This window comes from Mercenaria mercenaria, chromosome 6, assembly GCF_021730395.1.
Source record: "Mercenaria mercenaria strain notata chromosome 6, MADL_Memer_1, whole genome shotgun sequence".
Classification (NCBI taxonomy): domain Eukaryota; kingdom Metazoa; phylum Mollusca; class Bivalvia; order Venerida; family Veneridae; genus Mercenaria; species Mercenaria mercenaria.
The window spans coordinates 5,884,568-5,898,962 of NC_069366.1; the positions used below are offsets into that span (position 1 = coordinate 5,884,568).

The 14,395-nt window shown below is 34.6% G+C and overlaps 1 protein-coding gene across 1 annotated transcript; it reads right to left on the reverse strand.

Moving 5' to 3' along the window:
- Positions 1-4,921: 4,921 nt before the first annotated feature.
- LOC123550707 (uncharacterized) lies at positions 4,922-6,334 on the reverse strand. Its single transcript, XM_045339135.2, has one exon. It carries the CDS (start codon positions 6,332-6,334, stop codon positions 4,922-4,924), a length of 1,413 nt encoding a protein of 470 aa, XP_045195070.2.
- Positions 6,335-14,395: the final 8,061 nt, after the last annotated feature.

The window sequence follows — 14,395 nt, forward strand, 5'->3', positions numbered from 1 at the left end:
TTATCTTATGATATTAGTGATAATTTTTTATCCATAAAATATCATTTTTTAAACTTACAGTAGGAAATAGATCTATCTGAAATTCTACCGTAAGATAACCAAAAATCGAATTTCTTCACGGTTTCTCGATATCATTAATTAAAATGATATTCTTTGTTTTATGACTGTCCATCGATAACGTATTTTCTGATATTACAAAAAAAAATGAAAGATATCATTTTAAATAGATCTAATTTAAGGATAACGGAAAGTAGACCGACTTTGTTATAGCAAAGAAGTATAAATAAATTTATTTCTATAGCTCTTTGGTTATAGTTGCATCATTAACTCGTTTTTATGATATCACTAAATGAATTCCAGATCTCTTTAATTCGATTCTTGGTACCATTAGGTGAGCTACTCGTAATAGAGACAACTTTTTGATAGCTTATCAAATAGTTAAGTCCCGAAAAATCTCACTATTAATTTTGTTCGACCTAATTTTTGATATCCGTAATGGATATCAAAAATTACACTTACGAGTCTTTAACTATTTCCTAACATGATAGCCAAACCAAACTAGGTTTAAATAAAATCAAATGACCATACATTGCCTTGGAAATGGTTTGAAAATAGAAACATTTACATATGTATATCACATTTGTCGAAAATTTCCTATGAAAACTTCAATTGAAATGTTATGATTACCATTTTGCGCAAGCCAGATAGGTTGGAAGAAATTAATTCTAAAGATGCGTTGCATTATTAAAACTTATTCATTAGTCCTGATTACTGTCACTGAAAGAGACATGTGAAACAAGCAATTGAAACAGTGTGCTTTATGGTACAAATCTGACCCTTCCGTTCCTAAAAGGCTAAACAGCACAAGTGAAAAGTATCAAAGATTGTTGCTAACAAGCATTGATCATCTTTAAATATTGACGTACCTTATAATTCTCAGCATACAAAGTTATACCAGATATTTAAATTCAAGTATGATTATATATTTTTTAAAGAATTTCAGAAATGCACAGAATTATCTCCTCGCTCCTTTAACATGTAACTTCCATGGCTCGAATGTTCAGTTGCAAGCTAATATATCATGATCATGCAAAATGGATTCCATTGCCATAGAACATAAAACATTTATTACTTTCAAGCAAAACCAGCAGACGCTTTCAATGAATGCAGATCTGATACAAATTTGTCCGTTTGAAGTGATGCTGGAAGTGTGCTTTACGTGAAATCCATGCACAGTATAGTGATTCTTTGCATGGATTTCACATGAGAAATGTTTAAGAAATAAAGCTTATTTCTCGGCTATGTCGGCCATTTTCGAATGATAGAAAGAACAAAAGGTCGATGTACTGATAAAAAGTGCTAGTAGGTTGCAGTCACTAAAACGTCTTGTAAAGAATTCAAAACTACTAGGAAACTGCCTGATAAAGTGTATATGCACATCAACTAGTGGTCCTTTGTGTCCTGTAGGAAATATAGGATATATACTGTTGATACAGAACTGTAATACGATTTATGTCAATAAAAATTATACATTTTTCACTTTCCAAGTAAAACAATAATTTTAGTTTGCAACTGAGGCTTTACTTTCAATTTCATTGCCAGAATATATCAGTAATCTCCGTAATGTACTATTTCATTTGCATTTGTTCACCTTTGAATGAAGTAAAAATAGATAAAAGTTTGTTTTTTTAAGTCACAGAATGATAAAGGGAGCTAATTCACTATACATATGTCTGCAAAATATGGGTAACCAACGGAGATATTTTTAGTCGTATACAAGTATATATAAGTAAAATGTACACTGTTTCTAGATACAGTATGATAAAGAGAGCTAAATCAATATATACAATTCATTAAAAATATGAATTCCCGCGAGAGAGTTTTTCTTTGTAGCTACATAAAAAAGGTTCAATATTTTTTAAACAGATTTAATTCATTATACAATGTATACAAAATAACTAAACACGTGAGCTTGAATGCATAACATCCGTACTTAGACACACGTATCCAAATATTGCATGCATCACAATTCAATGACCTCTATAGCATGAGGCTACGCCCATACCCATGCCAGCATAAAAAAATCCGTAATAGCCTTTGCTAAAAAAAAACACAGATTCCAGTACAGGGACCAAAGACGCCAGCAAATATAAAGCCGCAAAACCCTACCTAACACATTGTAGTCCTATATCGACTGCCTTCAACAAATAACTGGCACCAGAATGGTTTTGACTATATATATAAATATATTCATTATCATATACCAGTATAAACATAAATAGGATGATAAGAAATTGCCATGATGTGTTTATAATCGTTATATTACAGTAATATAAGTTTGTGCTATATTGTTAACATACACCCCGTTAAAACTCTGCCACAACGGGAGCCCCCGCCCCCATGACAGCCCCACAGGACGCCACAACAGGATCTGCGCCCCGACGACACTCGAGGTGTTATCGTCGATCGCAACCCCCGCTGCAACACACCACAGAGTCGCCGCCGAGACGCAACCCCCGCCGCAACAGAGCTCCAACGGGGTGATATAATACATTAGATAAAATAACCATGTTGACCAGGAAGGTTCACGGTAAACATTACTTGACAACAGACATAATCTTTTGTACAAAACAGCTAGCTTAATTAAATATTGTTCTATCATTACTTGCAAATAGTTGTTCAAAGTTGAACATATTAGCTCTTCTTAAGTAAATGGGTATACATTTTCTGCGATCAACAATAAAGTTAGAGCATTCAAAAAGTGTTATTTGGACCTAAATGACAGGTTCTCAAATTACGAGCTAAATTAGTAAAACGCCCCTTTTCAATAGGGAGTTTGTGGTTACTGCATCTAAAACGGCAAAGAGAGACTTTTCCTTCACCTCTTATGTACAGTATATGTAGGCTCCTCACCACTAATCCAGTATATGTAGTTGGAGCGCTTCTTTTTCTGTTCCCAAAGATGCTTTTTATACGTCGCTGAGGTTTCGTAACTCATTTCTGATTTCCACGTCATTGTCACCTAGTAGTAATAATTATGTTTAGGAAGTATTGGATCTAATTTTTCCTGCAGTGTCAAATGTATCCCTGCTATTTACGTAGAGTGGATCATGATACATGATGGCACGCGATTTAACGCCCATATATATTGTAATTTTAAGGTTTTGAGTCGTCTTTTTGAAATCATGTGCTAGAATTCTACGAAATCCATTTTCAATTATTTCTTTTATTCTTAATATTCTTCCGTGGAAATTGTTTTATGATTAATGTCAACACTCAACACTTTAGATGTTCAAATAAATTCCTTTTTATTACATGACCTATACAGAAACACTACATAATAAAATATTTGAATAAAACAATATTGCTATTGACATCAAAATATTGAATTATTTTGTTTTATTAATTATATTATAAGTTAGTATATCATAAAACAATGAATTAATCAAATGATTACCGTTGAGTTCTACATTGCTAAGGTTTTAGAATTCTAGGTATGTTGGACTTAATACAATATTTGAATTCAACCGACAGAAAAAAAACTTACAAGCAGTTATCAGTAATGGTTTAAAGACTCTAGCAGCTAATAATTAAAATTATTCTATGAGTGTAAGTCCAGAAATAGATATACTAAGCATTCCTATTATGAATTCTACTTAAAAGACTCTGAATAATGTTTTGGTGATATGCAATGATATAGTCAACAGTATTTTTTGTTGTTCATACTCAATACTATTCTTAATAATAATGTTTGATCTTGTATTACATTGTAATATTTGGTACTAACTAACAGATATTTCCAAGTGAAATGGAGTTTGATGTAACAGATCATAATCCTCCTGAATATTGCGACTTTATTATGCTTAATTCAGATATTAGTGATTTTAATTTGCTAAGGTCTCCAGGGCGGTAGCAGATTTTATTTTTGTTGAGAAATGTTTGAAAATGTCATTTTTTATTTAAGAATGTTCTTTTCCCGGTACAATTTAAAAATGGATATACTGATTTTATGTCATCTAGAAATCCTTCAACAAATAAAGTCAAAATTTAAGTTTTGATTTTTTGTGTCCAAAATGTCTCACGAAACCATCAAAACTACTCACGACATTTACGAAATGTAAAAATATTCCTAAATACCACTAGCAGTCAGACAGGAAATTTAAAATACTGATGTGGGGAAATAAAGAGGAAGGACTAATAGAAAGTCAGAATGCGACTTTTTGATTTTATAAAAGTGATGGTGACCTGGTTGTTAACACAGGTTTACTGAAACCCGTTTTGTTTCATCGTTACTAAACGGATATAATTGTATATCCTTAATTAATCCATAAGGTATGGAAAAGTAAACCTATAGCAGTATTGTAGACATTGCTTATCCTAATCCATGTTTAATCTGTTACAAGACTAACCACACCTTACATTGTATGTCAGTTGTACAAAACGTTGACGACCATAAATAACAACTATCTACTATGGAATGCCTATTATCTTAAAATTACAACTTTTTTTCTTTTATTTCATGTTCATAACCAATGTTTATTGTGAAAATATGCAAATAAATGAAATATAGTAGAACATTTTTTGTTGTTTACTGAGAGGTCACGTTAAATAGTCGTTAAAAGAATAGATACCAATATTATTTAAGAAAACATTTCACGCCTCTAGATATACAGCACAATACATTGATATATTAAAAAACAGCAAGGTCTCATAAATATGTAAATACAACAGATATCACGTTCTATATTTAGTAATGTTTAATACTTTCTTTCAGGCACTTGGATAAAGGTTTATACCGTTATAAAACAGATTAATATTGCCTAGAACTCACCAAATCAACAGTTTATCACAATTTAGAAAAAAGGCAGATTTTGAAAAAAAAACAGTCAGAAAAAATTGAAAACGTGACCGCATATATATTTTATGTGAACTTATATACACGTATCTGATCGCTTAACGTAAAATTACTAAGGTACAGCTTGTCTGCTGCATCAAAATAGCAAATAGCTTGGCAGAACTCGCCACCTTCCTTTCTTCGCAGCATAACCTTCAGTTTGTTACATTCTGAGGAGATCAGATGCACGCTATGACCATGGGAGCTACACACGAGGAGGGAACCGTCTCGGCAAACAACCAGACCTCTGGGACACCGCAGTTCTGTGTCCTTGTACGTACCGAGCATTTCACCATCAAATGTCAGTCTAGTTACAGAATGTTTTTCATTATCGGAGACATAAACACTCTCTCCATCAGCACTTGCTACCACATAGTACGGACGTTCAAACAGCGCATTTCCAGATGTGTCAGTCTTCAGGCATCGCAAAACCTTTCCGTACATGTTCAAAATCTCCACTTTCGAGGGGTCATCGTACGAAACAACAAGATTTTCCTTGTTATAAGCAATTCCTCGACATCTGCCTACAACGTCAATACTGTTGCTTTTTGACAGACCGCTCCTATTGTGTAAATACTGAATCTTATTCTCGCTGGTTACTGTGACTGCCAACTGATCGTCAGAAATGGAAGTAAGGTCCCATGGCTGAGATGATAGATGAATTTCTGAGGTAACTTTTCCGGTTTTAGTTTCAACCAATTTCACCGAATTGTTGGCCCAGTCGGCACAAGCAATCGTGTCACTAGAAATGACAATAATGCTCGTAATGTAACAATCTTTTTTGTCTGTTTTAGACTTCACATTGATCTCTCCTTTATTATTAGAAACCATGTCATATAAATTCTTTTTATCTTCTTGAAATGAAGGATGGGTAAGCGTGATTTCTAATTTTCCTATAGCTCGGTCTGATGATATCATATCTCTGATAGTTTTGCTTCTTTTAAATAAACACAGCTGGAGCTTAGTTTCGCCATTATCAGCCTTTAGATCTTGAACAATACTCTTCAAAGTGGAACTTGTTTTATTCGCTACCAAGACCATGTCGCCCGACTGCCTCCCGTGTGATTTCAGTCGAGAATATACAGTATCTAGTTCATACTTCATTGCTTTAAATTCACTATCTAATTTCTTTATCGCCTTCTCATTTTCCTTATTAATCTCGTGACACCTTTCTAACAAACGATGTTCCATTGCATTTAAATATGAATCAATATCTTCACGATATTTTCTTATATCATTAATCGCGTCGGTGTAAGATGTAGCTATTTCTTTTCCATTGTTATCAATTTCTTCTTTTGTTGTTTTAACCACAGTAAGAAGTTTTTCAATCCTTCTTACAAACGCTTTATAATCGTCTCCTCCAGCGCTAGAAGTGTGATTAGCTTTACATATGGTGTGTCCCAGAACACTAGACTTTTCCTTTCGAATGTAATCCTCCATGTCAAAATTGGTTTCCAATTTCACGTTACGTAATTTTTGTTTCAGAAGCCTATAACAAAACTGGCTTTTAATGAACACAAACTATTAATCACTGTTATTTTCTGACACTCAAAATCTGATTACCTAATTATAACAATTGTATGCATATTGTTATTTTTGTCAGATGTTTTGTTTATCACCATTTTAAAAGATAAACAGAACACTTAAAACAACTGTTTAAATGGTATCATCATTCAATCTCAATTTCGTGCCAGTATAATGATTTCGGCTATCATATTTCATGAGTAAGCCATGTAAGGCATAAAGCGGCACTATAGTTTCTTTTTGAACAGTAAGTTATCCCACGACTTAATTGTAACGTATCCAAATTAAGCGCAATAAATGATTCTTCTTAAATCATATCATTTTAATCTTAAATGAATCGGATTATAATAAGGATAAACCACTTAAAAATGTTTGTGAAAGTGAAACATTTAACGTCCTAATCCGAAAAGAATAGGCTCAATTTAGTCTAACTTGGATCATAGTCCACAGAAGGTAATTATCAATTTTATAAACTGCTGGCGAATGCAACAGAGCTAAAACTTAAATTCTTTGTTTTCTTTAATTCTTTAATAAGTTTAAGAATACTTAAAAATAATTCGTCAATTAATTTTTATTCCACATTAAAAGGTAAAATCCCACTGGGGTGTCATTATGAAACTATTATGCAGCCTTTGCATCGGTTTGTAAACCAAACCATCCATATTACTCAGCACAGATGTTCCCTATAATTAGACAATATGTTCAGTGTACGGTCAATAACTCTGCCATCAATCAAAAGATTATAATATTGACTTGCACAAAATGTTTCATAATAACACGACGTGTCATGCAAAACATCCAGAACCCTAGCTCAAAAGTCAAGGTTATACTTTGAGATCAAATGTCAACAGGATTTTCCCCAGTCTACTACATAACACTCATCCATCAATGTTGGCATAAATGCGGCCTCATAAGCTGATCAGAATCCTAGCTCAAAGACAGGCCAAGGTCACACGCGGAGGTCGTCAAATAACAACAGGGGTTCTTTTCTGTTCAGTCAGTAATTGGAACAAATCAAGGGATTTTTATATACAACTTAATTGGCACAAATATTTCCCATAATTAGATAATGTGTAAAGTACAATGGAAGACCAGGTCTAGCTTAAAGGTCAATGTCACATCTTGAGGTCAAATCTTAACAAGAGCTACAGCAACGCTCGACTATTCAACAGCCTTGTCGATTGAATGAATACGAAAGTCGAAAAAGGGCATAATGTAGTAACAAAGCAAAATAGGGTTATGGAACCTGCATAGTGCTTATCTGCTCATGACAGTGGACAATTGTGTGAAGTTTTAATCCATTCCCATTAGTGGGTACTGAGATACCAGCTTACATATAAGAATTTAACCCAAAACTCCTAAGTTGAAAATGGGGCATAATTTTGTAAAATGCGAAGTTGAGTTATTGACCCTTTGCACTGCATGTCATATCATGACAGTGAACAAGTGTGTGAAGTTTCAATCCTTTCCCATTTGTGGATACTGAGATACCAGCTTACATACAAAAACTTAACCAAACATTTCTATGTTGAAACAAAGGGGCATAATTTTGTAAAAAAGCAAAATAAAGTTATGGGACTTGCTTTGTGCATGTCAGATCATAACAGTGAACAAGTCTGTGAAGTTTCAATCCATTCCAATTAGTGAGAACTGAGATACCAGCTGACATACAAAGCCTTAACCAAAAAATTCTAAGTCGAAAAAGGGGCATAATTTTGTAAAAAAAGCAAAATAGAGTTATAGAACCTGTGCAATGTAAGTCAGTTTATCACAGTAAATAAGTGTGTGAAGTTTCAATCCATTCCCACAAGTGTTTACTGAGATACCAGCTTACATACAAAACCTTAAACCAAAAATTTCTAAGTCGAAAAAGGGGCATAATTTTGTAAAAAAGCAAAATAGAGTTATGGAACCTGTGCAATGTAAGTCAGTTTATCACAGTGAATAAGTGTGTGAAGTTTCAATCCATTCCCACAAGTGGTTGCTGAGATACCAGCTTACATAGAAAAACTTAACCAAATCGGGACGCGGACGCCGACGCGGACGACGACGCAGACGCCGACGCCGACGCATTGGCGAGTCCAATAGCTCTACTATTCAATGAATAGTCGAGCTAAAAATGGAGTTAACAGCATCTGTTTCGTATCTGGTCCAATAATTAATGGTAAGCCATTTTTGGATCTGATGTCCCTTACAAGGAACAAAAATTAAAGCGGGACCACGCTGAGTTGGGAAATAACCACACAATGATGCTACAGACCAAGTTTAGTGATGACCCGTCAAATAACTCTTTTTCAGAAAATTATACTTTAATTATTTTTCAGACTGTACATTTTGATGCACATTTTGACAAATCGTAAACAAAGGGTTAAAGGTCCATTACTAAGGGAAAGTGAGTTGGCAATTTTTTTCATAGCCAGTGCATAGACTTCTGCAAGACACTAAATAATGAAGATTGGCAGGTCAAAATTTACAGAAGGTCTTTGGAACTCAAAGAAATGTATGTGTATTATGTTGAAATTTCAATGAATTGACAGAATGACCCCCCCCCCCCAGGTCTTTTTAACTTTCTTCATACTTCATAGAAAATAATTGTACGTATACTGCGATTTATTTCGAATTTCTACATACCAACTTTCATTTTCCAATAAAATGAAATAGTTTCTGTGCTTTTTAAAAGAAATTAAAATGTTCACTTTCCTTAGTATTGGACCTTTAAGCTTGGAAAATATTACAGCGATCGGTAACCTCCTTCAAAATTAATCATACAGAGATTACCTGTGAAGAAAATGTTTAATTATTAGGAGTTGTAATTGATTCCCTTTTAAATTTTAATTTTCATGTCTCAAACATCTGTAAAAAGTTGCAAGACAAATAGATATCCTAGCAAGATTGAGTAAGTTCTTAGGTCGAAATACTAAATTTTTGATTTATAAGTGCTTTTTCCGCTTCAATTTTTCATCTACTGTCTACTAGTATGGCATTTGTTGTACCAAACAAAACACTGAAAAGTTAGAAAAAATACAGTACAGAGCACTGGATATTGTTTATAGATATTATAACTCGTTTTATGAAACTCTGTCCAGTAAAGCAGCGTGCCGACACTCCATATAAATAGATTGAGACAAACAGCCATTGAAGTATTTAAATACTATAACTCGCCACACTTCTCTTTCAGGAATGTAAATTTTGCTTCAGTTTTCTAGCATTCATTAGTTGTTTGTTCATAGTATGCTCATCAGTGTTTCAGTTGCTTTCCTTTTTGTTGTTGCTGTATGTTTCTTTCTTCTTCTTTTTTGTTTTCTTTGCATATCCTTATTTGTTTGACAGTTGTTGATAGTCTTGCATTTTTTATTATTTATTTTGTGTTTATGTTTGCATCAGAATAGTTGCTGCTGATGCAAATGTAAATGTATCACCTTACATTAAGTTACTCAGTAGGCAAAATAGGGTCATTGTTTTATCACTTGATTGAACAGCTATTAGCACTTATATTTTTGGTAATGATGTAGTAGTGACATTCGCAGCAACATCATGTACTATTTTGACATACACCGTATCCTCACAAACAGCCAACGTGGTTCCCGAAAAAGGCGTTCCTGTGACACCCAACTTATCACCACCATCATTTGATCTCGCCAAAGGCATAGACAACAACCATCAGATTCACACCGTCTTTCTCGATTTCTCTAAAGCCTTTGACAATGTTCCGCACTCACGTCTATTACAGAAACTAGATGACTACGGAAACATCTACTCATGGATCGAAGACTTTTTGTCATCAAGAACCAAGCAGGTTGTCCTTGAGGGCTCCAGTTCAACTACCTCCTCAGTCACTTCCGGTGTTCCCCAGGGCAGTATTCTTGGCCCCCTTCTCTTCCAGATTTACATCAATGATCTCCCGTCCAAGGTAAAGTCCACAGCTCGATGTTGCCGATGACTTTTTTTTATACAGGATCATCAACACCAAGGAAGATACACGCCAGCTGCAAAAAGACCTTGAGAACTTTGCATCATGGGAGCACAATTGGCAGATGGCATTCAACCCCGACAAATGTAAAGTTATACACATCACCACAAACAGCCACCCTGAAATCAGCCCTTACAGCATTCACGGCATTCAACTGAAAACTTCAAACAAAGCAAAATGTCTTGGCGTTACCATATCCAACGACCTCTCCTGGAAAATGCACATTGACAACATCACTAAAAAGGCAATTTCCACCATGTCCTTTATCAAGAGAAACATCCGTTCTAGCCCCCAGAGTGCCAAGGCCAATGCGTTTAACGCCAAAGTCCGTCCAGCTGTGGAGTATGTTTCATCAGTCTGGTCCCCTCGCTTCGAAATTCAAATCAACCAACTTGAGTTGGTCCAACGGAGATCTGCTAGATTTATTAAGAACAACTACGCCCGAACTAGCAGCGTTACCAATATGCTCCATGAACTGAGGTGGGACACCCTAAGATCGTCGCAACTCCTCAAGGACTACTATGTTCTACAAGATCAGGAACAATCTTATCCCGACCCATCACTTCGTGAGGCCAAGACCATCAGAGGCCATAACCAGCGTTTCTGCCAAATACGTGCACGAAGAAATATCTATCGGAACAGCTTCTTCCCTGCCAACATCATCTTATGGAACAAGCTGCCTCAAAGTGCTTTTTCCAGACAACTGTGGGGGTTTCCAACTGGTCCTGGTAAACCAACACACCTACTAGACTCCGAGATGTTTTTATCAACTTTTATCCTACTGTATATAGAGGAACTTTTTTTTTGGAAGAAGTCAGTCCTGCCTGCTGCGCATGTGTAATATAGTTTTATCCAATTGCGAATATACTCCATTACTCAAGATGATGATGATGATGATGATGATGATGATGGTGATGATGACATTATCCTTAAAGGTCAGAGACCTACATTTCAAAAAAGTACAGGGAACTTACTGGGAATGAGTGTATACCTGGGAATAAGATAACGTCTGTGAGTTCTGATTGGTCAGTTTCAAACAAACCCAGGAAGGGATTAATTTTTCAAAATTGATATTTTTCTCGGCATTTACAGTATTTTATTATACATTTTGACAAACTTTGCTACATTTTATGTGTATTGAAAGATGTTTTATCAAACGAATTTCTCCCGCCATCACAACGAGGTAAGGGGGTCGTCTCATTCATACGAAAATTACTTAAATAAAGTATCATTATTCGTATGTTTTTCGTCCGATATTTTGGAAGAACCAAAATAGTTTTTGAAAAATATGTAATTAGATATACATATTTCGATGTATGGAAGGCCGTACACGCCATAATGTTAGAATGTAAGTCTATGGGAAAACAGTTGGTGGTATCTAACCTATATTATAGCTAAAACATGACTTTCGTCGGAAGCCATCACAGGAATTGTTAATGGCCACAAATCTCTTGTAAATGGTGAAGAAAGACGTTTTCGTGATAAAATAAGCGTGAAATTCGAATATTTTTTTAAATTTTGACCTCTTTTTTGACAGGTGTGCCCTTTTTATCTGAGCTTTTGGGCAAAAAATTATCATTTTTATTTCTGTAATGTCAGAGAACGATCAGAATTAATAGACTTTATTTCTGTTTTTTTTTACGGAATGAATCATATTTCAGCTTCCAAGTGAAATCCAATGCATGCAGATAACTTAAATTTCACGAAAAATTGCAGTCAGACGACGACAGGGATTGGATCTGGGCATTTAGTCGACAGGGGGTGACCTCAGTAAACTGTCCATATCTTTCTTAAAACTGAACATTTCTTGATGAAACTTTGCAACACATTTGGTATTGGGATCATTTTTGAAAATATCACAATAAAATCAGAAAATGTGATACGAAACATTCGTCTATAGGTCAGAGACAACTAGTTAAAAAATATAGGGAACTTAAACTACTGGGAATGAGGTAAGTGTATACCTGGGAATAAGGAATAAGGTATCGTCTGTGCGTTCTGATTGGTCAGTCATGTAAACAAACCCAGGAAATGATTAATTTTTCAAAATTGATATTTTTTCACTGCATTTACAGCATTTTATGATACATTTTGACAAAATTTGCTACATTTTATATGTATGAAACAAGTTTTATCAAACGAATTCCTCCCGCCATGCCAACGATGTAAACAGGGTGTCATCTCATACACACGAAATTACTTAAATAAAGTATCACTATTCATATGTTTTTCTTCTGATATTTTGGTAGAACTAAGAGAGTTCTTAAAAAATATTCAATTAGGTATACATGTTTCGATGTATGGGAAGGCCGTACACGCCTTTATGTTATAATGTAAGTCTATGGGAAAACAACTGGTGGCCTCTAACCTATAAGTATCTTTTTATAACATTGCTCAGTCGCCGCATTTAATTATCATGATTATTAAACAGCACATATGCGTATTTTGTTAGTTTCTTAGTTACTTTAGCTTTAGTTTTATCTATTTATTTATTTATTTATTTACTTATCATTCTTATCTTTTGTTTTGGAGGTTTGAACTGTGCTATATAAAACTATATGCTTTAGGCTATTAAAATTAGTCTTAACACGTTATCATTTATGCATCTTAGCTTTTAATTGTGTGCTTTTTCTTTTCCATTAATGCTGATTATAGTTTGTTCGTTTGAATTGTTACAGGATAATCATGTTTGTCAGAAAAACTAATGCTAAACCGACACGCAAGACGACAGCGATCTTGTGTTCGTATTTGAGTTAAAACCAGTCTTTTCTCTGAGGCAGATTAACCAAAACATTTCCACGTGGGGAAAAACTTGACAACAAAATGTATCTTATGTACTACTTAGATGATGAAGGAAATCGAGTATATACTATGAAGGTAAATTTTCCGTCTATTTTACGTTTTGCTTATGTCAGTTTCTATAAAAGTGCTATATATGTGAACATTTTACTCCAAGTTTTCATCTTGATTGAGAAACGCTCATTGATATTGGCAGAGAGATCAATGAAACAAATTAGCTATATATCTAAATCTAGCTATGTATTGTTAGAAATAGCTATAAAATCAATAAATAACATTTGTTCAATATATGTCAGTATTGAATATAAAACAGTTACTATCCCATCCAAATGGTTTATGAGGCAAAAGACAATCACGCAGAATGGAGATCTATGCAGTTTCAGTTTCAATACATGTTGCAGATTTCCGCAATAAGTCATTACAAAATTTGTCTTATGCAACGATGATTCTCACAAGTGACCAAAGGTCTAGGTATATACACAGGTACTCTGCGGCTGGAAATAAAGCTGCTGTTTTGACTCACAGGTGGCAGTAACGTACCTAGGATACAGTATGGGTCCATGAGCCATATGCACTAAAATTTACTACAATTATAATGTTTTCTTAGGAAAAAAATGACAAAAAGCCATTTTGAAAAATAAAATTGCTCCTGTGAAAATGAGCCATGAGAAAGGTGATCAAGAACAGTTTTACATGTGCATTGCTTCCAGATCCGTATTTTTTGTCTAAACAATATTTCGTTATCAATGGTTGGCCGCCTTTTCGGCAAAAGATTAATCTTTCAGAAAAACCTTACTTCAAAACCCAGTTCCAAACCGTTAACGCACCACGAGCGAGGAACGGCATACGAAACGCTAGTGATTTCTCCACCCGAATAATTCCCACACATTTTTCGCATCGAAGTCTCCCCACTAAAACACATCAAGCACACAGTTCGAGTTTAAAATAATGTTATAACCGGTCATAACAGACTAAACACAAACTTACAAGACCGAAAAACTAGGTTCAATCCTACTTTGTTACTTACATGCTATTTAATATTTTCGCTTCCGGAAATTACCTTCGCCTGCCATGATTACCGTTGACAAGACGGTGGTTGTAAAGAATGTTTTCATTGGCGGAGACAGTTTATGTATTTCAAACGTAGCGATAAAATCCAGAGTACCCGAATATAAACAAGCAGCAATGGCTCACGAGGATTATTTACC

Bases quoted from the DNA above. Each gene is read 5' to 3' on its own strand.
- LOC123550707 (XM_045339135.2), bottom strand. From the start codon at position 6,334: ATGGAGGATTACATTCGAAAGGAAAAGTCTAGTGTTCTGGGACACACC.